We start from the raw sequence: 26,936 nt of genomic DNA, 5'->3' as shown, positions 1-26,936 counted from the left end.
TGAATTGCCAAAATTAGAGGATATCTATAAATCACACTGTTTGGAAAAAGCGATCGGCATCTGTAAGGACTCAACACACCCATGTCATTTCATGTTTGAATTGCTTACATCTGGCTTCCACGACTTTTTATGCCTGCGCCTCAAGGATGAGGAACAGTTTTATTCCCAGGGCCTGGAAGCAATGAATCAGGCCAGTAAGATATTTCTCTGATTGTTTAGTAACTTGGACATTTTTTGTATCTACACTCATTGCTTGCATGATTTGCACTGGTTTGATGAAGTATCTACTGTAACTTTATTCACTTTTTTTCTTAAATTGTGTGCATTTGAATTATTTATATATTTAACATTGTTTTATAGGTACTGTTGTGTATACCAATGTGTTTTAAATTTCACTTCTATTATTGCATCTTTGTGTGGAAGATCATTTGAAATTTTGTTGGTTTGTACAACGAGGGTTGTACAAACACAAGGACAATTAAGAAAACAATTCAATTCATAGTTGTGATATAAATGAAATTTCTTTAAAAACTATGACTCAAATTTTGTCTGTTTATCTGATGGAAGTAATGCATTTATATAGCCGCTGATTTGCAAGATTTCAAAAACAGAGTAATGCCCTCTATGATGTGGCCGGTAGGTAAAATCTCAAATATTTAAGCAACCTCCCTTAACATCTTCACACCACAAAAAATCTCAAAGCAAGAACCTCTTGTGTATTAGTATAGTTTCAATGCTTTTTGGATCTTGAACCTAATATTAAATATTTTGCAAGTGTTTTTGCATGAATGTGAATGGTCTGGTATAATTATTCTGGTCACTGAGTAGGTGGCCTGGAAGGCAGAGCAGAATTGCAGCATGTGGGTGTGTAATAAGAAACGATTGCGGATACAGAAAGTTCATGTGGGCACAAGGACATGCACTGCTGAAAACAGACTGAATGTGTAATTGGCTCATGTCTTAATACATCTCTAACAATCTAACAATCAAACCTTTATTATTACAGTAGAATGACAGCCGTTTAAGAAATATTTTACAGATTTTTTACAGATTCATATACAATTGTAAAACTAATTGTATAATTAATATACAATTAATTAAAAGTGACAATGTTCCCAACACCGAAAGTTGAAAAACTAGCTAATAATAACAGGCACATTATGAAGGCCAAATCAGGGTGTGATGAACTAATTATAGTTTCACAGCTTTACAGCAAAGTCACTACTGGCTTTCAATAAATGTGTCTGCTTAATCAATACATATAAATGTATTTAATTTATTTTGATTTATTTGACTTAAACTGGGACATATGGCTTATTGCTCCCTGAACTCTCTGTAAGTGGCTTTGGATAAAAGCGTCTACTTAATGTAAATGTATATTTTCCTGCAGATTTTATTGTTGATCCATAATTTAGGTATTTGATGAATATTACACGTATATCCATTTTTTCATGTTAGCAACTTACAAGGTAGTAGATCATTGAGCATAATTACTTTTAGTAACGCTTTCATGCTTTGTTTGTACTCATGAAAAAAAGCTGTTCTTCGGTTAAATTATTAACATATTCGAAATGCATAGAAAAAAGTTTATGAAAATACTGTTAATGTTATCAAATAATGTAATCTAATAATTTCCTTCTTATGAAATTAACATCCTTAAGCATTTCACATTTGCACTTCTATTTTTGCTAGGCAAAAGAAATCACAGTTTGGCTTTGCCTGCTGTCAGCTGTAAATTCTGTAGTTTCATTGCCATTCCCATATTCCCAGTTATCTTCAGTTTTCCTTGGAAAAATGCCTTAAAATAGGAGAGAATGAATGAATTAGCAATTGGTGGAAAGTAACTGGAACAATTCAAAATGGTTTAGTAATATATTAATCACTACAGAATTTCTAAGGAATTATAAAAACATATATTTTCAAGCTATCAATCCACAGAATGTTACGAGCTTTGACTCATGCAGAAGACATTGGAAGCCATTAGTCTCATTTGGAATCAAACCGATTTTCAGAGCGTAACACTCAAAATGACAAAAACACCCTTTATTTCATATCTGTCTCTTATGACATAGACGTTTAAAAAAGCAATTAACAACTACTATTGTTTGGAGTTAAAAACTGTTTGTTTGATGATAAGCAAAATATTTAATGTTTATTGTTTATATGGTTAAAGTGGCTGAACTTGCAATATGATAAAATAGGCCAATATTCTATAAATTCTCTTCTAAGTACCAGGTCATCATTCCAACTATGGACTGTTTAAGGATGTCATGCAATATAGTAAAACATCAGTAAACATTAGAATGTGTCGCCAATCACTGTGTGTGTTTGTCTGCATTTTACAGCAGTTTTAAATACAAAAACTCATATTCTGTGGGTATATTCTGCATTCTACAAGACCTTTTTTACCAGTCGTTGACAGATAAACTCAATTTACTTTATGATGTAGCTAAAGCCGGGACATGGAAATGTCAAAGTAACTGCATGTTAATCTCCATACAAATCAGTCTGATTCATTGACTGTACATCAAAGCCTACAGGTCACAGGTCATCCCTGACAGTGGACTAATCTGAAATGCTACTGTCATTGACCAGCATTATGGTTTACAATTGCAATTCTTCAATCAAAAATGTCATCCTCACGAACACCTGACAGGATTTCCCTGAGTATGAGCAAAACTACTAGAGATATTTAGAAAACACAACTAGGTTTAATCAGACATGCAGTAGATGTCCTTGGTGTTGTTATCATTACGTTCTACCAGTTGAGCTTCACTTGTGTCACTGTTAGGAAATACTAATCCTTGCAAGGCATCAAAAGAGTAATTATAGTCATGATACACAAGTGTCTTCGTTTTGGCCGCACACAATTTTTAAGGCATTACTTAAGACACACCTGGATTCTTTGGCTTTTATGACAGGCTGAGTGGAGACATTGCGATGTTTTTATTTTTATAAGTATATGTGTATATATGGGTATGTATAAATATATATATATATATATATATATATATATATATATATATATATATATATATGTATGTGTGTGTGAATGTATGTATATGTGTATATGTGTATGCATGAATATATATATGTGTATGTGTGTTGTATATATATATATATATGTGTATGTTTTCATATTATTATTATTACTATTACTCATTGTATTCGTGTTACTTGTGTATGTTTTCCTTTGGACATTGTGAAGCACTTCGGTCAAAATAAAATTGAACTTGAACTTGAACACATGAACTCACTATGTTGTTTACAGCGATTATGAATGTATAAACATAAGCACAGAAAACAAGACCAATCATGATTCAGTATGAATGTAAAAGATACATGTACCATTTAAGATATAAAAAATTTAAAAGTAGATTAAACGCATTCAATTCAGGGTTAGGAATTTGATTAAATCTCTAACTATTATCATTATAAATACAGTGCAGGATTGTAGTGCCTTTTATGCCCTAAAATGAATACTACTGTAAACGTACTGTTTGTGGATTCATCTGTCCTGTCATCAAGGCCAAAAGATCAGAGTCAGCCATAGCAATGGTGCAGTCTGCTTTTTTACCTGTGAGGGTAGAAAAACATTTTTAAGATATAGGCAAATAAAAGACTTGTTTTTTAATAATTCATTAAATCAAATTTTTTCTCATTGAAAAAATGAGAATTGGATTGTCTAACAGGGGCTGGGGATATTTTTGCATTTTAAACGTGAGGATATAAATATAAAATAAAAGTCCTCACACCTGCATCATTAGTCACTGAGCCATTGCCATTTTTTACATCCACTACCCACAATGCCTCTTTTCCACCTGGACCATCCTTCACTTTAAAGGCAAAAACACCTCCGATTTTCCTGACTAAGTCCCCTCCATCCTGTGAGAAATGAAAAAGGAAATTGATTTTTTTTCATCTTTCAGTCCTAATGAAAAGCACTGGTCGTACAACTTCACTTTTATAGAAAAAGAAATCACCGCAAAAATTGTCTGAACACCTTAACACCCAGAGAGCAAAAATAGATTTAAGATTGGAATTAAGATTATATTTCAGATGACAGCTCTTGGCAGATACTTCACCTATCATTGAATTATTTTATCAAAGAACCTGAACTGTCTGAAATGATTTCAACAATCACAATCCTAGCAGCACTCAACTTCTTAATTTAAAAAGTCATTTTATGTGTATTCGTAATGCTATGTCTTGGAAATTTGCCACTCGAACAAGTCATTGTTGAATCTTGTCCTTTTGCCAGTATCATTTTTAGGCCTAATAGGTGTTAATGATATAAACAAACCCCAAACCACTGTCAGTTTACAGAGAACCTTTTATGTTATAATTGGAGACACACAACCCATTCTGATGAATTACCTCTGCTAGTTTCTTTTCAATCTCTTTGAAGACAGTGTGAGCTTTGAATCCTGCGAGTTCACTGGAAGCACTGGTGGGAACTGCAGCAATACGAGAACTGAGGACATTTAGTAAAGTACATTTAGAACCGTGTGTTAAAAAGTCCAAAATTCTGCTTTTCAAGTTGGGAAAACTTAAAGTATGGGAAAATTTATGATGCATATGGAATACGTGTGGGCTAATATGTGTAACAGGTCATATAGCCATAACAGCCTTGGCTTTTGGACCCAACTTCAGTATTAGAACAAACATGAAACTAACCAAATAATCATTAATATAATACTCTGAATGTAATTTCTTAAAATGTATGCATCTATTAAAATAAATATCTAAAGGGCAGTTATGTATTTCTGATCATACTTAAAGCTAATTTAAAAATATCTAATCCTAAAAAAAAGGTTACCTACAAATATCTTCGTGAGTCATAATACCCATTAAATGCATTGGTAACAGTTCTCAATAATTTAATTTAGACATACCTTGTTTCTTGAGGGAACCCCATCCTGTAAAGAGTGACCACTACCGCTCCACCAAGACCAATGTTGTGCTGAAGGGCGACCTTTGCCCCCGGGACCTGCCGAAGCTCCGCCTCCCCTCTCAGCTGCCAGCACAGCTCTGCACACTGAGCCAAACCTGAGCCATGCAAACAGGCCACAGTTCATCCACCACATCGCTTCTGCCCTTTATGCTCTAAATCTACATTTTACAGTTACTATTGCTTCATTCCATTATCTGTTGATTCTTTTGTCGATAAGTTTTGTCAATTACTATGAACTCAGTGCCAATAGAAATGTCATACAGGGGATAATCCTCTAGAGAGTTATAATAAAGTGTATATTATAATTTTTTCTATAAACTGTTCTTCAACAACAAGAACTGTGGTGGCTATAGTATTACCAAAACCACAGTATTGATTAGTATATGGTACTTTAATATACTAATAGTTAATTGATAGTTCACCAAAAAAATGAAAATTCTGTCATAATTTACTTACCCCTTTTCATTTCCGTCCTGTATTCGGTTACCGACTTTCTTCAAAATATCTTCTTTTGTGTTTTGCAGAAGTAAGAAAGTCATTCAGGTTTGAAATGACAAGAGGGTGAGTAAATGATGACAGAATTTTCATTTTCAATAGATGAAATAAGTTAAGTTATTTCATTCTTTTGTCCTTGCATTCAACATTGAATCAACACTGCATGGATGACCAGTGACTTGACACCCCACCTAAATCCGTCAGTATGAATCTGTGTTAACGCTTAGGCTGAGCATGTTATCCTGTTGGGTTAAACTACTTGAAGTTTGCTCATTACCTCAACAGGATAAGGGATTTAGAGCAAGACCTTTTCAGGCAGCCACTGCAGGCCAGTGACCTTTAACTGTTTGTGGAAGCGCCGAAAGTCCTGAATGTCATTAAACTGTTAACGTTAAGCAATTAGAAACACTGTGTGCAGAGAAGTAAATTAATCAGATTGTTCAAAAAACAGAAAGGATTGAGTGGAAGCATATGCATGACTTAAAACTGACATCATCTGACCTTTCATCTCCTCAACCTGACCACTACATTTGTTCATTCAGAACAATGACAGGAAGTAACAGAGATGAAAGATTAAAGAGGTTAGAGGGATGAAGAAAAAGCACACTTTATACTGGACACAAACCAGTTTAACATGCCCATTATGATCATCTCGAGCCAGGTTGGTTCATTATTTAAGAGAAAGGACTCCCCCTGCTGGCAGTGAGTAGGCTAAAAAGTTCCCTAATCATTTTGATTTTTTAAATATATATATAAGAGGTGTCACAATATACTGGTATTGACATTAGCTGTGATATTAAATAGCATGATTATCGATATTCACACATATAATAATACTGTAAACAATTCAGCCCTTTTTTTAGACAAGAATCACAATATGACCCAAATCCTCTCTCTGCCTCCCTAGTATTTTGAGTGCGATACACTGACCACAACTGTTATAAATTTCCAAATAAGCAAAACACAAAATGCAAAAATTAATTTGAGCTTAATTGGCATTGAACCTTGAACATAACTCTAAACTGTACCTGTGGCTCCAAGAGGGTGTCCTTTTGATGTGAGTCCTCCACTAGGGTTTATCACCCATTTACCACCATATGTATTGTCACCCCGATCAATCAGCTCACCAGCTTTACCTGGAATGATGAAAATAGGAGCATTTAGTCAACAAAATTGCAAATACTTTTAGGATTGTTAAATGTTTCTAAATCTGTTTTAATTAAGATATATCATATAGGTAAAAAGGGTTAAGGTCCGGTCTTACCCTCGGGACACAGTCCCAGAGCTTCATATGTGATGAGCTCATTGGCAGAGAAGCAGTCGTGCAGCTCAATGACATCAACATCTGATGGCCTCAGACCAGCCATGTCGAAACATTTCTTAGCAGCAACACGGGTCATATCATAACCAACCTATGGTGGACGGATAATGATGAGAGGGGGAAAAAAATGGAGGAGAAATATTAAAGCATAAAGCGTTTTATTAATCTGACTTGATTTGAATAGCTTCCAAATATCAAAGGAAGAGTCATAAATCTGGAATACATTAGTCAAATATCACTTCTGGTAGTTTAGGAGGTTAAGTGTCTCGCCGTCAGTTAATCTTACCATTTTCAAACAGCTGTTTTCTTCAAAAGTAGTGGAGAGGTCTGTGACCATCTCTTGAGCTATGATCTCCACTGCTTTATTCTCCAATCCATTCCTCCTCACAAACTCCTCACTGGCCAGAACTGCAGCTCCTGCTCCGTCTGACGTAGGACTAGAGGAAAATAAAAGCCAACAGGCTTCTGTAAGACAGTTTGATGTGATCACCATGAATGACTCACAGTTTGACAATAAAGCGCGGCCTAAAATCGAAAAAATTACACACCAGCCAATTGCGGAAGATTTGAGAAATGTACTTGAGCACCGATCTTGGTCATCAAAGTTTAGTTTTTATGATATAATAAAAAACCTATTCTTCATATTTATCAGCTCACGATATGATGCACTTACCAACACTGTAAGAGTGTGAGGAACTCAAACACCTTCCTGGAATTAATGACCTGCTCCAAGGAATATTCATCCCGAAATTGCGAGTAACTGAGGAAGATTGTGGAAGAAAAGCATGGAACCAATATTACTAACCATACATCGCTATAGCATTTACATAGATTAGTGAAACACAAGTGTGATCATTTGTTTCCCATTACGTCACACAGGGAACCTGAATACTTCCCATAGCCTCAGACACAACAAAATAAAAGTACAGATTTTGTCCTTACAACAAATCATTAGTCAAACTTACGGATTATTGATGGAATGTTTGTGGTTCTTCCAAGCAATTTTAGCGAAATGTTCTGGTTTTGTGCCTAAACAAGACCAATACCATTAGCATGCATCACTTAAAAAAGTTGTTTAACATTGACCCAAAAATAAAAATTCTGTCATGAATTAATCACTCTCTAGTTGTTCCAAATCCGTATACAATTAGTTGTTCTGTTGACCACAAAGAAAGATATTTGGAAAAATGTTAGCAACTGACATTTGTGGGGCATCATTGACTGTCATAATAGAAAAAATGGTAGTCAAAGGTCCCCCAGAACTTTGTTTTCCTAAATTCCTCAAAATATCTTTTGTGTTAAGCAAGAACAAAAAAAAAATACAATAATTTGTCCTACTATGATAGTCAATGATGCCCCAAAAATGTCAGTTCCTAACATTCTTCCAAATATCTTTCTTTGTGTTCAGCCAAACAAATAAAAGTAAACAGATTTGGATCAACTTGAGAGTGAGTAATTCATGACAGAATTTTCATTTTGGATGAGCTATCCTAAAAGACAGAACTAATCATATCCCACAACTTTGTCTACAGTAGTTTAAAAAACACAAGCATTCTTGATTCATTCTCAGCTCTTACCGTACTTCTCCATGTGCTCTCTACCAGCATTTCCAAACATCTGAGGTGCAGCTGGAGCTGCTGCCAGACCATAACGGTTGATCATCACCTCCATGTGCTTGTCCATAGGATTGGTTCTGTCCATGAACTGCAAACATGAGGTTTAATGAGACAGATACAATATCAAAAGCATTTGAGATAGATAAAATACAGAACATTGCAGCATTACCTTTGAAGACAGTGAACCTCTTTCCATCTTCTCAAAGCCCAGGGCAAGAACACAATCAGCAAGACCTGAGAGAAACAGGAGGATAGAATTTTACTAGTGACAATTATTTATATGTGTATAAGTGGTTGATTGGTAGTGTCTCTTAAAATATGTAAACGCATTATTACAGCATTGAGTAATCATTTGCAACAAGGGTACAGGATTAATATTATATATAAAGGTCAGCAAATTTCCATAAATATCTCACCTCCCTGAATTAGTTGACGGGCCATAAAGAGAGCCGTGGAGCCAGTGGAACAGTTATTGTTCACATTGACAATCGGGATCCCTGACAGGCCCAGACTGTGATAAATAGCTCTTTGACCGCACGTCGAGTCACCTGGAGAAATACAGAGAAATACACTTTAATTCAATCATGATTTCAGAAAAGGTTGGAATATATATGTATTATGTTGACATCTATATTTACAAATTCTATGGCATACCATACACGTAGCCCACACATGCCTGCTGGATGGCAGAGTACTTTATTCCTGCTTCAGCCAGTGCTCTTTCTCCTGTGCAAGACATAAGAGAATACATCTATTGGTTTAACATTAAACGATTTTAAATACTATTAATACATCTATTGGTTTTCCATACAATGAGCTGATGAAACCTGTCAAACTAACAGTTTAAATAAAACAAACAAGACTTATCAACTGCACCTGCTTCTTTGGCCATGTCTGGGTAATCAATATCTCTCGCACCCGGTTTTTCAAACTGTAAACGGGGAAAACATATAATATTCACTTTTCAAGCATTAGACACAAATAGGTGTCCCATAAAAATATGTAGGTTTTATTTTAAGCTTGTCAAATGAATGCATTTTCTCTACTTTATTAAAACATATATGTTTACCAATAACCACAATACACATTTATTGCAAACTACATGTCCCTACTGATTTATAATTTCGAGTAAACCTATTACATGGAACAGAGTTACATGGGGTAACCATTCTATGACATAATCATCAATGAACTTGTTTTAATTATATAAAACTGCATCATTTACACGCCACACTTCCTCTTCCATATCACTAGAGGGCGCCACAGCACACGTTTTATTCTCTCTCGACATACTTCATAAACTAGGACCACCATCGTAACAGATTGTACACAGTAACCTATGACACCATTTATCGCGATATCAACAGAAACCATAAAACTACACCATTACTTTTGACTAAAAGTCTGAAGGTCTTTGGCACTATTTCACAACACACATCAGCGGAGAACCTTTAACACATGTCTGACAAACATCTAAACCTTTGAAACGCTATTCTGGATGGCGTGACATGGAGCTAAATGCGTATAAAACATTTTATTCCCTGAACTGAACTGATCACATGCGACTTTCAACAAAAATCTGTCTAGTACTGTACAGTAGACAACAATAGCACATGCTAACAGCAAACGTTTTTTTTAAAAGCACTTTCATTCTTTCAGATGTACTCCAAAAGTTCACCATATCACGAGCTGTAGCGAGCATGCTAACTAATGTGTTAAAGTTGTGTTCAGTTTACATTAGCAGCTCAACCAACTTTAGATCACTTGAATATTAAGGTTATAAGATTTACCTTTGTCATTCCCACCCCAATGACAAAAACCCTATTTCTTGCAGGAGCCATCTTCGGGTTTGCAGTGTGACGGATGAAATGGACTTCACTGTAATATAAAACAAACTACAGCTGACTGTAACACACTGACTGTAACACACTGACTGTAACACACTTGCAGTTTCTCAATATGCGTTCTTGTCTGTCTTGTGGACTTGTGAAACGTCATCAGTAGCAGCCCAAGTTCTGTCCAATTCAAGCTCACATCTAGATATTCTGTCACTGCCCAGCTTTGCCAGAGAACAGATTATATTCGGAATAGTATTGGATGATAAATGAATGATTTTTTTATACAATAATACAAACTTGATTCTAGAAAAAAATCATAAATGTAAGTATATGAAAACGAAACCTTATTTTTCAGTTTTTAAAACAGATGTTTTTATTCTTTCCATCAGTGGAATATAAAGAGGCACTGAAACCTTAAATGATAAAAGAATGAGATTTATTGGAAGAGAATGTATAGACCACTAATCTTTCTATTTCTTTCTCTTTGTATCTGGTTGTCAATCACAAAAGGTTCACACCGTTATTTAATTCAGATTTTGATACAAAAACCTTATTTACCATAGGTACTAAATTTCTATTACTTTACTGATTTCATTTTCCAGCTGGACTTGGCACCTGCCCACACTGCCAAAGCTGGTTCAATGATGATGGTGGTACTGTGCTTGATTGGCCAGCATCCCGCCTGTCCTGTATTTTTAATAGGAAGACGAGAGACACCACACCCAACAATGCAGATGACCTGAAGGCCGTAATCCTGAGCTAACCTGGGCTTCCATTATACCCGAGCTGTGCCACAGGCTGTTTGCCTCAATTAGAAGCCTGACATTTCTGTTTAAAATATTTTTTTTATTGATCTTGTGTATTATTCTAATTTTGGGTTTTCATTATCTGCAAGCGTGCCCTGCGATGGGTTGGCACTCCATCCAGGGTGTATCCTGCCTTGATGCCCAATGACTCCTGAGATAGGCGCAGGCTCCCCGTGACCCGAGGTAGTTCGGGTAGAAAATGGAATGGAATGGAATTATCTGCAAGCCATTATTATAAAAATTTCCAGAAATAAAGGCTTGAAATATATTACTACGTCTAATGAATCTATATAATATATGGGTTTCAGCTTCTATGATGAGTGACAAAAAATATTGAGCTTTTTCAAGATATTCTAATATTTTAAGATGTACCTGTCTCTAGAACTGAACCATAGAGTGCATAAAAATGTAGTTCCCAGAAGAAAGGTTGGCCAAGTACAAGAATCGAATAGGTCCTTAATGTATCTCTAATGATTTTGGAGTTACAGCCATGAACATTTAGTAAAAAGAACACAAAAAATGCCCTTTCTTCATTTTTTTACCATCACCATTGGCATAAAATGCATTTATTTTTACCCCCTCTAATATGGCTCCAAATTTCAGGTGAAAATGGTAATTTTACCTCCCTCTACAAATTATTTGCTAACTTAATATTATTCACATGTGACATTTCATATTTTTTAACATCACCCCAGATTTTGATCCTGCTTCTGTAAAAATATTTAAAAAATGTAGCCGTGGAAGTATTCAAAATTTGGTTTGTGACCCACCAGGTTTTTCTCCAAATGTTTTTGTATTACCCATGGTTGAATGTCAACTAATGTTAGAGACAACTACTGCAAACCTTTATAGTTTTGATGAACAGAAACACAAAAGATTCAATCTTTCCAGAATTTATTTATGTTGCAAAAACAGCACAACCACCAGATTGTCCATCTGATAATCTCATATTAAATGTGTCTTTTCCAATAGCAAATCAGCATTCAATATGAGGAGTGTGGCTTTAATCCATCTGAAAATAGTCTTCATTCAGTTCCATCCACCTTTCCTCACACAATTTATGATATTTTCAGCACTTGATGAACTGGTGTGTGATTTCATAGATACCCACAGACTCTCTGGCTTTCTCGTCATATTCTGTCCAGTCCTGAAACAAACAAACAAAATATTAAAGGTGTCATTAAGGTATGATGTCATTAGGTTACAAAAATAAAATGTAAAGAGAATTGTGAAACAACTACAAAGCAATACGTTACTACTTACTTTCTCTTGAAGGTTGATCTCTGGGAACTGAGTGGAGGTTTCTGCTCCTTTAGCAGCAAAACCAGCCTGCGGGATCATGGTGTGAATGTTTATAAGATTAGGGAAAAAACTAAACAGAAAACTGTTCTTTAAGTGTACAAACAGACTTTCATATTCTTGCTTTTACATTTTATCCAAAGCTACTCACAAATGATGGAGAATTTAAAATGAGGTTTAGCTTTTTGATAAAAAAAATCCCACCTGTGGTTGAAAATCGACTGGTTCAAGTCCTCGACATTCAAATTGCACGATTGTCTTAAACCTTTCATTGTCTTCTACCTTCAGAGTTAAAAATAAGTATATTGACGGTTATTAGGAGAGAACTGAACAAATTTACACACAATCAAACTCATTTCTTACACTGTAAACTGACTTCTCTGAAATACGTGATTTAGTAAAATTATTTAAAGTTGGCAGTACTTACATTGTACGGTGTAATTGTGTCCCCCAAGATATCTGGAAACAGTAACGTATTAAATGTATGCTGATATTTTGTATTGTGTATGTATTTAAGAGTTACATGAAGCTTTGAGTACTTCAGTCTTAGTGCATTCTAAAAGCTTTATCATGTTCGTTACCTATTGAATTTTCCCGAGAACAAAGTTTACACTTCTGCACCATGCTAGCACTCCCTCGTCCTCCTTTTAATGGCATGCTGTCCTGGGGTGAGATTAGGGCCAGTAATCACTATATAGATGTTTATTCGTTTATACAATACAGTAAATACACTGTAATGCAAATTACTATTCACACTTTTCACTGTCACTCACATATTGAAACCTACCAGTAATGTGATGTACTGCCATTTTTCCGAAACCTCGCCACAATTTCCACACTTGAGCTGAAATGACAAGGGTTTTAAGTGAAACAACATTTAATAATGTAACTGTCCCATATGATTACTGTCTGCTTACGAAATGCTGTACCTGTATTGATCAATGCAACAGTGAAGACCTATTTGAACTTTATATTTACATGCACATATATGCATTTGGCAGAGGCTTTTAACCAAAGCAACTTACACTGCATTCAATGTATAAACTTTATCAGCATAAATATTCAAAAAATAATTAAGTAAATACTCATATCAATTCCATTAAAAAGTATTAAAATTGTTATCCTACAAACTGTACTGTGTTGATGATACCATGGTGCTGCGATGTATCCGATAACAATATGCTATTTTATTAAATAAAATGGTATCGAGGGTTTATATTTAAATACCACGTATTTACATTCTACTTAAGGTACTTTGAGGAGGTATGGTTGAGTACGTTAAAAGTCTCAATCCACTAACAGAAGTTACTTTACTCTTTGCTGTCAGCCACACTGACCAAATTAAGCGACCACTTTACCTTCAAATACCAGCGAAAATCATCGCCCACCGGTCTCAAATTCGTAACATTTTCCAAAGTGGCTTTGAGCTGCAATCCAAATTTCTGAAGAATACATTGAATGGTTATTTGATCAGCCACTCGTACCTTTAATAATAAAATCAACTGCATTTACACATACCCCCATCTTGGACCACGCCTTCGTTGCATGACGATTACGTATAAAGAGGGCGACAGATGTCACTGCTCCGCCTAGCGAAAGTTTCGAGTATTGCACGCGTGAAACAAAACGTGAAGCAAACAAAGACAGAAGTTCATTATTTATTTTATTCCTTCCCACCGTAACATTTATTTTCAACAAAACTATACCAAAAAGGTCATCTGGTTAAAACATCAGTGTACAAACAGGAGTCTGAGGGGAAATTACATCACGGTTCAAGTAATTCCAAGTTTGGAAGCATAGTTGTGTGCGATACAGTACATTTTCATGTGTTGTATAAATTAGTGTTAAAGATAGTTGTTTTTTAAGGGTATTTTTGTTACACAGGACAAAATGTTTACATCAGATAAAACTAACCCATTTTTAATATAATGTGATCGATTCTATGGCCCTGCTTACTGAACATCAAATAAGGTGTTATTTTGGCAATCAACACTGTAAATAAAATATTTCAATAGACCTTAAATCACATCTCACAGATACAAAGAGGCCAAACTGTGCCATGTCATACTCATAAAAAAACAAAACGGTATGATTGATAGAATCATATCAAACATTCAACAAAGTTCGGACTCAATTAAAAACTAAAAAAATTCAAATGTGACTACAAGAATGTCACATACATGCCAACATACCATGCGATCATCTTTACACAAACATATCTCTTCATTCACATACACATAAAGGGCCTCAAATATGAGGTACTAGGATTTTTTCTTTGCAGATGGAACAACCCACCCAACCTGAGCTCCGACTTCAAGTATTTGTCCCAACAGCACTGTGATCAACGTTTTCTCGACTTTCAATCTCACCAAAATCAAAATTCAATACTATTCTTTTATTTACTGCGTAGCTGAGAATGCAGATAGACACACTGACAGGACAGGCCAAGTGTGGAATCAACCCTTCCAAAAAACACAGCACCTTTACAACCCTTTGAAAAAAATTTGACCAAACAGTTATCCACAATATTCTGAATGCAAATCATGTTAACAATAACAAAAGGCATTTCAGCTCCCGCATCCCTTTGGTTTTCACTGGACAAAAGGGATGTCTGCCGTTATTATTCAGTCCTGCCCTCTCCTCAATGGAGGAAAGAGCCACAGTGAGGTCAGTGAGGTCTACTGGACTCTGACGTCCTTCTTTGTCTGGGAGTTCCATGGCCGTTTATTAAGTCATTCTGTCTTTTTGTGACTCCTCCATTCAGGATGTCCTGAATATGTTGCACGATCAGGTTAATAGCCACTGGGGGAAAAAAGTACATTTACAAAAATACCAAATTATAACAACATATCCAATCAATAACTTTAATTGCAACAAAACATCTGTTAATTCATTCCACAGAACATTGACTTACCAAGGTTGTCTGCTCCACGAGGAATGATGACATCTGCATACTTTTTGGTCTGCAAATAAAAATGAAGTTGATAAACAGTTTTAATATACTTTTTTAAACAAAGGGATGGATGTGAAAAATAAAATTATTTGATACAATTAAAGACATCTAAAGATACTCACTGGAAGACAGAACTCCTCAAAAGCTGGCTTTACAAAAGTGATGTATTGGGTCAGAACCTGTTCCAACTCTCTGCCTCTCTCACTGATGTCCCGCAACACTGACATAACAAGAAAACACAAAATTAGTCTAAGATAGAAAAATTTAAATGGAACTTAATCATCTGGACAGTGATCTTTTTGGCATCTACCTCTTCGAGAGAGTCTCGTGTCTGGGTCGGTGTCAACAAACAGCTTCAACTGGAATAGTTCGCGAATCTCTTGGGAGTAAAACATGAGAATCCCTTCAAAAAGAACCACATCTGCTGGATATAGGGTCACAAACTCATCCTTTCTGTAAAAGGTTTGGAAACCATTTGATTCATCATTCACCCATTCTGCACATGCTTTTTCAGAAAACTCAAAAGTAGCCTCCAGTTTTGTTCACTCGTTATTTAACCCTTCAAAAGCAGAGAGATGCTCACCTGGAATGGGCAACAAAGTCATACACAGGGATGTGCACTGTCTTCCCCTGAAGGATATCATGCAGTGTCTTCATAATGAGTTCACTGTCAAAAGCATCTGTGAATGATACAAGCACTAAATGTTACTTTATTCTGCGTTTCTCAAACACTGATCTACTTTATGAGTCTAAATGCACAAATTATTTTCTTTCGGCGTTAAAAAAAAGTCTACTTGGGGGGGGGGGGAGTATTAAGAGCATGTAGAATACTCTGAGGTGTGATTTCATACCAGGATGATCAAAGTTGAATTGGCCCTTTAGTGCTTTGGACTTCTGTTCAGGCGTGAGCTCCTTGTAAAAGCTGTCTTGACTGAGAATGACCACCTGACGTTGATGATGGTCAATTTTATTCTGGCCCAAGAGCTCCATGATCTTCCCACATACTGAGGACTGAACAGATATAATTAGATTACAATCACATATTACAATCATATGCATTTTGTCCATTAAATGATTGTATTGCATGTTGTCCTTGTTTCTGTTTAAATGCAAAAACAAATTTGACTGACTTACGAATTGTGTATCATACATGACCAAGAGCCACAGCTCGATCTAACTAACTTTAAATGCATGTGCTGTGAACTATGGTGTGGTTTACCACCATGTGGGGTGGGTCAACTGGCCCATGTAAGGAGATTTAGCAAGTAGGCATGTCCTTCATTCAAAGACCACTGCAACGCCTGGGTTATTTGTGATAAATCTGGATGACGGACAGGTCGCCTTGTAGTGTAAAGTAACACAATGGCTTGACAAATGATTTTAAGGGACTTCGTACAGCCTCTCAAACTATGGGGTTTTATTTTTATAGTGAAATGAAATCTTTAAAAAAAAGTTACACCCTCAGTTTAACAGATGTGATTTTCCAAAAACGGTGTCATCGTGGCTATGTAAACAGTCAAAGCTAATGTGACGTCACTTTCCCGCAACTTCCTTTTATCTTCGAGGAGTGAGACATGTGCTTGTAACCGCGACCAAAGCCAAATTATTTTTAAATCAGTTAAAAAACAAACACCATTTAGAAACATAAACATCCGATAAATAAATTGATGTTCGTGTTTTCTCACAGATAGCCAAACTACAGAATGACTGTAACTTGCTGCGCCACGTGGAACCGAATAATGACGTTTTCGAAAATGATGACAAAGATGAACGTGAACTCTAGAAGATTTAACAAAAGATCGTAACTGAAAATTTAAGTAGCCAATGTTATGGTATGATATTTTAGGTTACCTTTGAAAATTCCGTCATTGTGTTTATCGTAATAAATGACAAAAGAAATACCCTGGGCATCAAAGGTAAAATATGTATACAAGGTAACGTCAACCGTTACTAATGTTTTGACCAGTAACAGCAGGTTTTGGTCAGTAAATGCATTTTGAAAAAGCGGATGTCGTATTTTGAAAGAAGTTACTTTTATATATCAGTATGGCCACGCGGTCGGTGGAGGTACCCAGCACCGGTAAGTTTACGCCATTAAAAACACTAAACAACGTGACGATTATTGATCGTCTGCACAGTTACTTATAAACAAACTCAAACCTTCCCACTGGCGGTGCCTCCAGACACACCGATAAGGAAAGGCTGTCGGATGGTATGGCCGTTCTCCTCTCTGCCCTTAAGATGTGTTTCACTGTCGCCGGCCATGGTTGCAGTGGAGTGGAAGTAGTTGAACGCGGAGGTTATTTGCCGCTGTTCTAATATTACACACGCAGCGCCCCTCCTCCACTTACTGTCCCACAAACTACTCACCTCACACAAAGAAAACGGTAAATGTGATAGAATATACTGATTTATATCCTAAACTGTTCTCTTGTGCAGTGTCGCTGTTTTTATTGTTTTGTTATATTTTATTTTGATTTCTTGAGGTTTATAAGGATAAATAAACATTTTACTTTTTTTTCATTAACGCCTTTTTACAAGCAAGTAGATGTAAGAAAATATATGTAAGATTTATAACATATAAACATATAAAGACATTTTAGAATGGCAGGGAAATACGAATTTAAAATAAATAAATATATAAATCTTATCCTTGATCTAAATGTAATCTTTCTTTATTTGCGTAAACCCAAAAATGACGTACTCTGTCTAAACCAATCAGATTTGACCCCATAGTTTAGCCCCGCCTCAGAATGATCAAACACGGCAGTGCTCGGCAAGTTGCAGATATCCTGAAAGAGGTGAGTGGATTTAAATAAATCCACTCCAGTCGTTTTTTTGTATAACCAGAAAGCTGTTCGCGCATTTAGCGTTTTTTACCATTTTATTTTCACGATAAAGAAATGATTATTGACATATTGTGTAAATCCAATATTTACAAAAAAATGTTTTCGCTTCAGGAGAAAGACACTGTTTTGCCCAACATGCTGGAAACATAGATTTAAATGTGTGAGATTGAGTTTTAATGTAATCGCGTTATTTTTGATCCCTGTTTGTTGACATCTATCCAGAAGATCAATGTTCAGTATCAGGCAGATGAAGATGCCCCTGTTGACCAATCTCCTGACCCCGGGTCTCCGGGCCCTGCATTTCTCTGGGACCAGATGTGCTTCTTCAGGAACTCTTCATATAAAAGATCCTCTCAACTTCTGGTGTGGTAGTCGGGTTGACCTCAAAGATGTGAAAAGGAAATCTGAGCCAGTGTTTGAGCCTGCAACAGGTAATGTGCTTGCAAAAAAATGAAAACCCTCACTCAGGGAACTTATTGCCCAATCAGACTTTGCCTCGTCACGTGATCTAAATCACTTCTTGTCCTACTGCTGATGTCATTTTTCTATTGCACATTATTCTATTGAAAGTGCTCTAATCCTTTTATGTTGCGTACCGATATACTGTATGGTATGTGATGAATATTGATGCATGTTTGTATTTAACAGGACGAGTCTTGTGTCAGCTGCAGGCTTGTGGGGCAGCAGAGGTTGACGCAGCTGTTAAAAGTGCCAGTGCTGGTTTCACAGAATGGAGTAGACTGGCCGGCATGGAAAGAGCCAGAGTCATGCTAGAGGCAGCAAGAATCATTGAGGTAAATCTTAATTTGTTGATCTAACTCTTTATCACATCAAAATGCAGCACCATAAATAGAATTGCATAGGCATTGGCCCTAATCTATCAGTATTCCAACTGTTGAGAATAGAAGCGACGGGAGGAGATTGCTGAGTTGGAGGTGGTCAATAATGGAAAATCAATCACAGAAGCCCGTCTAGATGTGGACTCCGCCAGACAATGCATTGAGTATTTTGCAGGACAGTCCACCACCCTTTCAGGTGAGCTGGTTTGGCATGACAATAATCCTCTTTATTCACTAAGTAATTAGCTTATTGCTAAAATATCAAATACAAAACTGAAATGCTGCTTGAGACTTTGTTTAAGCACATTAAAATATGTATTTTGATCTAAGTGAGAACACCATTTCCTCTTTTCAGGGCAGCACGTTCAGTTATCCGGAGGTTCATTTGCCTACACACGTAGGGAGCCGCTCGGTGTATGTGTGGGAATAGGAGCCTGGAACTATCCATTCCAGATTGCAGCCTGGAAATCAGCCCCTGCCATCGCTTGTGGTATGTCTGGCAATGTAATGAATATACTACATACATAAATAAAGTGCTACACCTCTTAAAAAAGGCTCATACACTGGCAATTGACCTTATATGCCACATATCCACTGTGTTTCGAGTATAATTTTTTATGCTAAGGCCCACTAATTACTTCCTATACAGTATATCTGTGGGGCAAACAGTCTAAAATTTGATAGCACACATACCTTCCGAATGCAGAAAAGATTCTCATAGAGTTCTTATGAAAGTCTCTTTATACGCTCTTAATCTGTCTTAGATCTTGATCTGTGCTTGATCATGCAGTTGTTGACTACCGCTCTGTTTATAGCCTGCCATTGTTATTTAATTGCAGGCAACTCAATGGTATTCAAGCCGTCACCAGTGACCCCAGTGACTGCAGTGCTGCTGGCTGAGATTTATTCACAGGCTGGGGCTCCACAGGGCCTGCTTAACGTGGTGCAGGGTGGAGAAGAGACAGGCTCTCTGCTGTGTCATCATCCATCTGTGGCTAAAGTCTCCTTCACTGGAAGTGTGCCCACAGGCAAGAGAGTAAGGGATATAGAGAGAAAAAAGAGAGAAATAGAAATACTATAGTACAACAGAAATAATTTCTTGAGAATTGTGGAATATGTAAAACAATTCATACTGCACATATGAATACAGATGTCTTTTTATTCAAGTATTATTATAATAACAGGTTATGCCATCCTGGTTTGCACTCAATGTATTTAAATGCATGTTTTGGCCCAAAAGATAATGGAAATGGCTTCCAGAGGTGTAAAACCAGTGACTCTGGAGCTTGGTGGAAAATCACCGCTGATCATCTTTGAAGATAGTGACTTCGAGAACGCCATCAGAGGAGCACTTATGGCCAACTTCCTTTCTCAGGGCCAGGTACTGTAATACAATTCTGAAGTCAGGTTCAATCATAATATTTATAACACACATTCAACTGAAGTTTATTTGTATAGCACTTTTCACAGTAATTTCACATATTGATATCAATATAATGCAGGATTTTGGTATTTCATGGAAAAAAGACTCTTTGCCAGTGCTGATATTGCCAACAATTTACATATTTATAAAAATTCAACACCATTACCTTCATAATAATGTTAATCTCATTTTACCTTATTGCCTTATCATTTTTTTCCCATATGAAGGTGTGTAGTAATGGCACTAGAGTTTTTGTTCAACGCTCAATTCTTCCTCGGTTCTTGGAAGAAGTGGTAAGAAGAACTAAAGCCATCCAGATAGGAGACCCTTTACTTGAAGAGACTCGTATGGGAGCCCTGGTCAGTAAACCACACTTGGACAAGGTTATGGGATATGTGAAGCAAGCTAAGAAAGAGGTACATCAGACATTGATGTAAAACTATAAATGTTAAACATGTCCTCAGAAGACACTCATCAAGTTACATTATTTATGTTTACTAAATAAGGTTGTAATAATGTAGTTGTGTGTGCTTATTAGGGAGCCAATGTGCTTTGTGGAGGGGAGCCCTTTACCCCTACAGATCCTAATTTGAAAGATGGATACTACATGACACCTTGTGTGCTTGGTGAGGAAATGTATAGATGAAAAAATCATGTTAATGATGGAAGAAGTTTTGCTTCATTTTTACTGCTTTGTTTTCTTTTACTCTTACTATTTCTATACCTTCTCATGTCTTTTGATTTCAGACAACTGCACAGATGACATGACGTGTGTAAAAGAGGAGATTTTCGGACCTGTGATGTCAGTACTGTCCTTTGACACTGAGGAGGAGGTTCTCAGGAGAGCCAATGATAGTATGCTGGGTCTTGCTGCAGGAGTCTTCACCAAGTAAAGGGACATTTTATTTATCTAGCAATTGTTGATGGGTGGAATTTCGGTAAGACAACAGATCTACACAATATTGTAACAGTTCGTGTTGATTTGACGTTGTCTCCTTCTGTAGAGATGTTAAGAGAGCCCACCGTGTTGTTGAAAACCTCCAGGCTGGATCTTGCTTTATCAACAATTACAATATCACCCCTGTGGAGGTGCCGTTTGGAGGGTACAAGGCTTCAGGTGATTATTTAAATGAGGTGTTGGTGAATGTTTTGTGTTGATTCTAACAAAGACCAGTCACTTCCTACATTAAGATATTACCTGCTATCTGATTTCAGGTATCGGAAGAGAAAATGGTCAGGTGACCATCGAATTTTACTCTCAGCTGAAGACTGTGTTTGTGGAGATGGGTGATGTGGACAGTCTTTTTTGAATGTAAGCCAGATGCTCACAATATTTTTGATTCCAACTGTAACCTAAAGACTGCATACTTCCTTTATTATTTTTTAATATATGTTAATACCCAACACTAAAGGACAACATTTTGCCCTTTTAATACTTTCTGTCAGGGAATGACAGCTGTCTTTGAATATTTCACAACCAAGTGCCTGTACAGATTGTATGATTCTAAATTGAGTGTATAAAAATAGACTCATCTTTTAAAGAATTGCTGTTGTCAATTATACAAATAGATGCTTTAATGGAAAGGTTTGGTTTATTTACCAAGCTTTTTAGGCTATGACATTTCCCATGATGTGAATATGTGCGCGTTTGACTGTTATCAACATTTTGCTCATAATGATAATGCCTAGTAACAATGTTTTTGCACTGCATTTTGGTCACAACCTAACGCTAATAATGAGATTATGTACAATGAAAAACATACCTCATGTAACAGTAAGTATTCTGAACTACTTTTTATTTTTCAACTGTAATAAACAGCTAAGTTTAGCATTCAGGATCAGAATTTAACATTGTTTTGCACATTTAGTGAATTTAAGTTACAAACCTTTCATTACTAATTCCAACCCAAGGTTTATATTTCTCTTAAAATTCATTAAATAGGATAAAAAAAACGATTAAAAACTAAAATATCATCAGATTTTGAACCCACACAAACTCTGAATTCATAAGTTATTTGTCTGACATCAACGTATTATATTTCTTCACAGGATTTCTTCGTTTTGTATTTGAAAGTTTGCTCCCCGTGCGTTTCCTCTGTGTAATTGAGTAAAATTAAAACAATTAATGGCAATGGCAATGTTTTAAAGACAACTTATCTTCAGATACAAAATACCTTGGCTATGGTTCTTTTGGATATCTTGAACTGTGCAGCAGATTCTGTAAAAAGATAATTTCAAGACATTTAACAAACATACTCTCTAAGGTGTAACTTCAGAATAAAATCAAATACTTACCATTCTCAGATGGCAGATCCTGAATATCAAAGTCGTTGGTCAACTGTAACAAGACAGCGAAATGATCTCTAAAATCTATATCAAGTCTATTGATAATAAGCTAACTATATTCAACACACTTAAGCCTATTCTGTTTATTACCTTTCCTGCTGCTTTGAGAGTGTTTGTCTCCTTTACTCCTCTTTTCTCACTCAGCTGGCTCGTGTCCTGTAGCTTGCCAAGGCGGGTTTGTGCTGCTGTCACACGCACCTTCATGGTGTGGAAGAGAGACTGCAAATCGCCCACTCTAAAGTGCACCGCAGTCCCCTCAAACCACAGACTATCATATACACCTGCTTTAAATCCTGGTGGCTCATATGTAGGTGGTGTGACTCATTTGATCAAGTTGTGAGGAGACAAATAAAATCACAAAATTCATGTCATTCATACAATCATTCTTAAGATATTTAACCATATTCATTTTCTGAAGCCTCATCAGTTTATTAGTATTGATAACATTTATATTCTCAATGTATTCTTAATTCAATTGCAAAGTATTGTGAAGATATTGCAGATGTTTCTTTTACCATCATCATTGTAGTAGAGTTTCATACTGAGGTAAACAGCATTGGGCAAAGCCTCTAGATTCTGCATGAGCAGAAACAGCTTCCTGATCAGAAGCAGTGAAGCCTTCTTTGTGTCCTCCATGGTCACATTTACTGCCACATTCTCATTCCTTAAACAAAGAAGAGGACAGTGTGTCTTTGTTTCAACTCTTTGCAACTATTACAATTGTTCTAAAATCGTAAATTTCAATGCACACTATTAGGACTTGAACCATGTACAGCAGCTCTAAAAACACTACCTGAGGATTTCCATCTGTGGTCCCTGATCAGTGTATCTGAACTTAAACTGATAGGACTCGACAACATGCTGAAAAATAAGACAAACAATAGCAAAAATACTTCAGATAAAAAAAAAATATCTTTATCATCTAAATGTCAATCTAAGAACTGTAACCTTACATTGCTGTCATCGGGGTCTGTGTGAACCTGTAAATAAGGGAGCCATTGCATTGAATTTGTTAATACTCTTAAAGAGACTTATAAATATAAATAAATGCGTATCTATGCATACTTACCCCAATGAGCACAATCTGGAGCTGTAAATGAAGAAAGAAGATTAGTTAAAAATGAATAATTAATAAAGCCACCATAATACATATCTAAATATGGTGCATGTGACTTACATATCTCTTTTCTAATGCATCAAAACATCCCATCAGCCTAGAAAGACAGGTAATAGAAACTTTCTACGTCATACAATTTATGACACTTTAAGTGTTTCTTTCTTCTGCAGGACACAAAAGAAAATATATTGAAGAAAGTTGGTAACCGAACAGCACTGGCCCCCGTTCAAGGTCACAAAACCAATGCAAGTGAATGGGGGCCAGTTAACGACATTCTTCAAAATAACTTCTTTTGTGTTCTATGGGAGAAAAAAAGTCATAGGGTATTGAAATGACATGAGTGATGATGACAGAATCTTACTTCTGCACTTTCACTTCAAATCACCACAATTTAATTTATTAAGCCATTTTATAATTTACACATGCAACGTAATCATTTACCATTTAACAAGCTTGCAGGCTCCAGGGCATGAACAATTCTGCCTAAGAACTTTGATACACAAATCTGAAAAACAATAATGTCGATTAACAAACCAAACTATATTGTATTATGTGATACTTATTAAGCACTTTAAACATAATATGCATTATTATGTGTTTAATTACATCACCTTCCAGGTATCTTGAGCTGTAAGAGTCCTCTGGAAATATTCCACGCAGATAGGTGATGGAGGATACTGCTATAACCACCATACGTTTGACATAAACCAGTGACTGAGTTTCGGTCTCCATTTCCTGAAATAAGCTGATCCACTGTGGGAACACCAGGGAAATAGATCCAGAACATCACTTAACAAAACAACGTTTACTTACATTTACATTAGGCCACCGCTAGACGCATCTATCGTTTACGTTAATCATACTGTAACGTCACGTTTGATCAGTTTTAAGTAACGTTACACACTTCTTATGTTGATTTATTATCTTACCTCATCAGACTCCTGTTTGGCTGGAGTTTGTTTTTTCTGTGTGGCCGTCATGTCTGGGCTGTCTTTGCCGTTAAATCACGTTAGCTGTTGTCCTTACCTTATTACCTCATCAAAAGCTTTAATGGCACAGTAATACCATTATTAAACTGATAAGTCTTAGACAAATAAGTATATGATAAATATGAAACCTTTATTGCTGTAGTAGCTGAGTACAGTGAAAAGGTTTGTACCGATAACTTTCTGAGGTAAATGTCCCGTCGCTCGCGCCGAGTGCTGTCAGTCACGTCACGCGAATTTCTGGCGGTAACGGTTTTTGCACACAGAGCCCTGAGGGTGACGACACAACCTTACAATGACAGAAGCTAGCAATGCATTGTAAAATTTTACATTTCTAACAGATTTGACCATGATTGATAGTTACTCAATAATACTAATATAACTTTTCTCAAGATATATCTATAATAATAACTCTGTTCGACGAATAAAATTCGAGGATCTGGGTCTGGTAAATTATAGCGCTTACATCACACAAATTAAAGTATCTGTTTGACAGTCCAAGTGATTTCAGAGTTTGAAATAAAGTTTTAATCTCAAATGTAATGCAAATTTGGGAATTGTCTGTTTTTTATTCAAGGTATAAAACACAAATGCAGGGGAGACAATGGACATTACAAATACACTGCAAAGCAATAAAGATCAATAAAACATATCAACATAGTTTGAAAAAAGGAAATCATTTAAAATACAATTAAACGTGAACTTAAAGAAATCTCACGACAGACTCAAGGATGTTAAATGTTTTAGAAACCTTTTAATTTAAAGGCCTTGACATTGATATAATGTCTCTTTTCAATCATGTAATCGGAGGAGAAGATTTTAAAGTTGGGATTATAATGTATGGTTCTGGTTTTGTGTAAATTAAATTTTCCAAGAAGACAAAGCAATAAAACAGTGTGTTCAAACTCAGTGTTCCTCGGATTGATAATGTCAAGAAAATCATTGAATCTGTCATTTCTATCATCTTGTTACAGCAAGAAAGTATTAAAATGGCAGCTTCTCACCACAAAAACTTTGCGAATGGGCAAAACAAATGTAAAACAGATTCTTCTTCAATGTTACAGAAAGAACACAAAGAGGATCATTAGGATCATTACAAAAAATCAGTAAGGAAAGAAGTTCTCCATGAGCATTAAACAAATCAGAAACAAAAAATATATTTAGATTCACCCATTCCTTGAAAAAGAGTGACTTGTTACCAGACAATATGTATTCATGTGTGTGGGGAGAAATTATTTTTAAAAGCAATCTTTCAGGGATCCAAACTTATCCATTCATTGTTAGATATACAATTCTTAATCAAATTTATTTTAAATGTGTGGTTAATGGACTGAAAATCTAAAGCGTTGAGACCACCCTCTTTATAGCTTCTTACCAGAGTTTTTCTTTGACCACATTCAGGTTTTTTTGTCCAGATAAAACGGAAAAGCAGTCAGTTAATAGATTTAATCGTTTTCTGGTCAACATATAAAGAGAGAGCAGGATAAACAAGACGTGATATACCTCCTGCCATTGTCGATAAGTTTCTCCCAAATAATCTCTCTGCAGCAGCAACATAGTATCTGTTAATATCTAGCCTTGGCTGAAAGTTATAATGAAGACGGTCTGAACCGGATTTGCAGATATCAACCCCAAGATATTTTATGTGATTTTTAACTTCAATACCAACAACAGAAATCTTATCTGAATCATGTATATACAAAATTTCCCTTTTTTTGGATTAACCATTAATCCTGAAGCTTTAGATGAAAAGATTAAATTCACTTAGGGCAACAGAAACTTGAGAATCATTTTTAAGGAAAAGACATGTGTCGTCAGTTAGTAAATTATTGTCTCCAATATTTAATATTAAAATCAGTTACAGAGCCCGATTACTGGCAACAGCTACGACAACTGTTTTCCAGCCAGAACACAGCCCATTTGTCTTTCCACAAACGCAGAAACCATCATTGTCATATGGCCCACCTCAAGCAACAAAAAATGAATCCAAGTCAGACAGCCATTATATCTCAGAAATCACGTCACAACCAACTATCCGTTCAGCATGAATGGCAGCAGTTATCTGAGCTTCTTCTTCGTCCAGTTTTATCGCCG

The 26,936-nt window shown here is 36.0% G+C and overlaps 5 protein-coding genes across 7 annotated transcripts; 1 reads left to right on the top strand and 4 right to left on the bottom strand.

Annotated features, from left to right (window-relative positions):
- Window positions 1–972: 972 nt before the first annotated feature.
- scp2a (sterol carrier protein 2a) lies at window positions 973–10,371 on the bottom strand. The gene is made up of 16 exons (XM_056744483.1): window positions 10,177–10,371; window positions 9,263–9,317; window positions 9,041–9,112; window positions 8,803–8,934; window positions 8,556–8,620; window positions 8,348–8,474; window positions 7,736–7,799; window positions 7,444–7,530; window positions 7,057–7,207; window positions 6,714–6,861; window positions 6,478–6,585; window positions 4,896–5,049; window positions 4,378–4,474; window positions 3,756–3,885; window positions 3,498–3,577; window positions 973–1,798 (listed from the first exon to the last, which is right to left on the bottom strand). Exons 1-16 carry the CDS (start codon window positions 10,225–10,227, stop codon window positions 1,703–1,705), a joined length of 1,617 nt encoding a protein of 538 aa, XP_056600461.1. The 5' UTR covers window positions 10,228–10,371; the 3' UTR covers window positions 973–1,702.
- A 1,536-nt stretch (window positions 10,372–11,907) lies between these two features.
- On the bottom strand, window positions 11,908–13,867 carry czib (CXXC motif containing zinc binding protein). Its single transcript, XM_056743832.1, has 8 exons — window positions 13,848–13,867; window positions 13,688–13,771; window positions 13,117–13,173; window positions 12,911–12,992; window positions 12,757–12,788; window positions 12,534–12,611; window positions 12,294–12,359; window positions 11,908–12,177 (listed from the first exon to the last, which is right to left on the bottom strand). The coding sequence occupies exons 1-8, from the start codon at window positions 13,851–13,853 to the stop codon at window positions 12,100–12,102; spliced, it is 483 nt and encodes a 160-aa protein (XP_056599810.1). The 5' UTR covers window positions 13,854–13,867; the 3' UTR covers window positions 11,908–12,099.
- A 108-nt stretch (window positions 13,868–13,975) lies between these two features.
- On the bottom strand, window positions 13,976–17,626 carry uck2b (uridine-cytidine kinase 2b). The gene is made up of 7 exons (XM_056743399.1): window positions 17,443–17,626; window positions 16,134–16,293; window positions 15,866–15,962; window positions 15,593–15,735; window positions 15,405–15,502; window positions 15,244–15,292; window positions 13,976–15,131 (listed from the first exon to the last, which is right to left on the bottom strand). Exons 1-7 carry the CDS (start codon window positions 17,545–17,547, stop codon window positions 14,998–15,000), a joined length of 786 nt encoding a protein of 261 aa, XP_056599377.1. The 5' UTR covers window positions 17,548–17,626; the 3' UTR covers window positions 13,976–14,997.
- A 25-nt stretch (window positions 17,627–17,651) lies between these two features.
- On the top strand, window positions 17,652–23,105 carry aldh9a1b (aldehyde dehydrogenase 9 family, member A1b). 2 transcript variants are annotated; one of them, XM_056743396.1, is made up of 13 exons: window positions 18,012–18,083; window positions 18,354–18,562; window positions 18,780–18,925; window positions 19,037–19,166; window positions 19,326–19,460; window positions 19,810–20,006; window positions 20,211–20,351; window positions 20,621–20,809; window positions 20,932–21,019; window positions 21,141–21,282; window positions 21,398–21,510; window positions 21,609–21,705; window positions 22,884–23,105. In XM_056743396.1, the coding sequence occupies exons 2-12, from the start codon at window positions 18,361–18,363 to the stop codon at window positions 21,701–21,703; spliced, it is 1,578 nt and encodes a 525-aa protein (XP_056599374.1). In that variant the 5' UTR covers window positions 18,012–18,083; window positions 18,354–18,360; the 3' UTR covers window positions 21,704–21,705; window positions 22,884–23,105. The 2 variants fall into 2 exon arrangements, with proteins under 2 accessions (XP_056599373.1, XP_056599374.1); XM_056743395.1 differs by lacking the exons at window positions 18,012–18,083; window positions 22,884–23,105 and adding an exon at window positions 17,652–17,669 and having other exon boundaries at window positions 21,609–22,026.
- zte38 (zebrafish testis-expressed 38) lies at window positions 22,173–25,577 on the bottom strand. 2 transcript variants are annotated; one of them, XM_056743398.1, is made up of 13 exons: window positions 24,974–25,577; window positions 24,786–24,901; window positions 24,468–24,609; window positions 24,298–24,361; window positions 23,917–23,953; window positions 23,809–23,829; window positions 23,693–23,719; window positions 23,533–23,600; window positions 23,255–23,403; window positions 22,830–23,059; window positions 22,689–22,731; window positions 22,568–22,611; window positions 22,173–22,488 (listed from the first exon to the last, which is right to left on the bottom strand). In XM_056743398.1, exons 2-13 carry the CDS (start codon window positions 24,834–24,836, stop codon window positions 22,405–22,407), a joined length of 960 nt encoding a protein of 319 aa, XP_056599376.1. In that variant the 5' UTR covers window positions 24,837–24,901; window positions 24,974–25,577; the 3' UTR covers window positions 22,173–22,404. The 2 variants fall into 2 exon arrangements, with proteins under 2 accessions (XP_056599376.1, XP_056599375.1); XM_056743397.1 differs by having other exon boundaries at window positions 25,016–25,576.
- Between the last annotated feature and the right edge of the window lie 1,359 nt (window positions 25,578–26,936).

The sequence above is a fragment of the Triplophysa dalaica genome, chromosome 3 (genome assembly GCF_015846415.1).
Source record: "Triplophysa dalaica isolate WHDGS20190420 chromosome 3, ASM1584641v1, whole genome shotgun sequence".
NCBI classification, from domain to species: domain Eukaryota; kingdom Metazoa; phylum Chordata; class Actinopteri; order Cypriniformes; family Nemacheilidae; genus Triplophysa; species Triplophysa dalaica.
The sequence above is the reverse complement of the archived record's forward strand: the minus strand, read 5'-3'. Positions and strand labels throughout refer to the sequence as shown.

Bases quoted from the DNA above. Each gene is read 5' to 3' on its own strand.
- scp2a (XM_056744483.1), bottom strand. From the start codon at position 10,227: ATGGCTCCTGCAAGAAATAGGGTTTTTGTCATTGGGGTGGGAATGACA. The intron at 8,935-9,040 runs GTATGCCATAGA...GTATTTCTCCAG, and splicing joins ATGTGTGGGCTACGTGTATG to GTGACTCGACGTGCGGTCAA. The intron at 8,621-8,802 runs GTGAGATATTTA...TGTTTCTCTCAG, and splicing joins CCGTCAACTAATTCAGGGAG to GTCTTGCTGATTGTGTTCTT.
- czib (XM_056743832.1), bottom strand. The intron at 12,993-13,116 runs GTAGGTTTCAAT...ATCTCACCCCAG, and splicing joins GGCAGTACATCACATTACTG to GACAGCATGCCATTAAAAGG. The intron at 12,178-12,293 runs GTAAGTAGTAAC...TGTTTGTTTCAG, and splicing joins AGATCAACCTTCAAGAGAAA to GACTGGACAGAATATGACGA.
- uck2b (XM_056743399.1), bottom strand. From the start codon at position 17,547: ATGGCCGGCGACAGTGAAACACATCTTAAGGGCAGAGAGGAGAACGGC. The intron at 15,963-16,133 runs GTATGAAATCAC...TATCATTCACAG, and splicing joins ATTCAACTTTGATCATCCTG to ATGCTTTTGACAGTGAACTC. The intron at 15,736-15,865 runs GTGAGCATCTCT...AACCTTTTACAG, and splicing joins GACTTTGTTGCCCATTCCAG to AAAGGATGAGTTTGTGACCC.
- aldh9a1b (XM_056743396.1), top strand. From the start codon at position 18,361: ATGTTCAGTATCAGGCAGATGAAGATGCCCCTGTTGACCAATCTCCTG. The intron at 18,926-19,036 runs GTAAATCTTAAT...TGTTGAGAATAG, and splicing joins AGGCAGCAAGAATCATTGAG to AAGCGACGGGAGGAGATTGC. The intron at 19,167-19,325 runs GTGAGCTGGTTT...TCCTCTTTTCAG, and splicing joins ACAGTCCACCACCCTTTCAG to GGCAGCACGTTCAGTTATCC.
- zte38 (XM_056743398.1), bottom strand. From the start codon at position 24,836: ATGACGGCCACACAGAAAAAACAAACTCCAGCCAAACAGGAGTCTGAT. The intron at 24,610-24,785 runs GTAAGATAATAA...GTGTTCCCACAG, and splicing joins CCAAACAGGAGTCTGATGAG to TGGATCAGCTTATTTCAGGA. The intron at 23,830-23,916 runs GTAAGTCACATG...CTTCATTTACAG, and splicing joins ATGCATTAGAAAAGAGATAT to CTCCAGATTGTGCTCATTGG.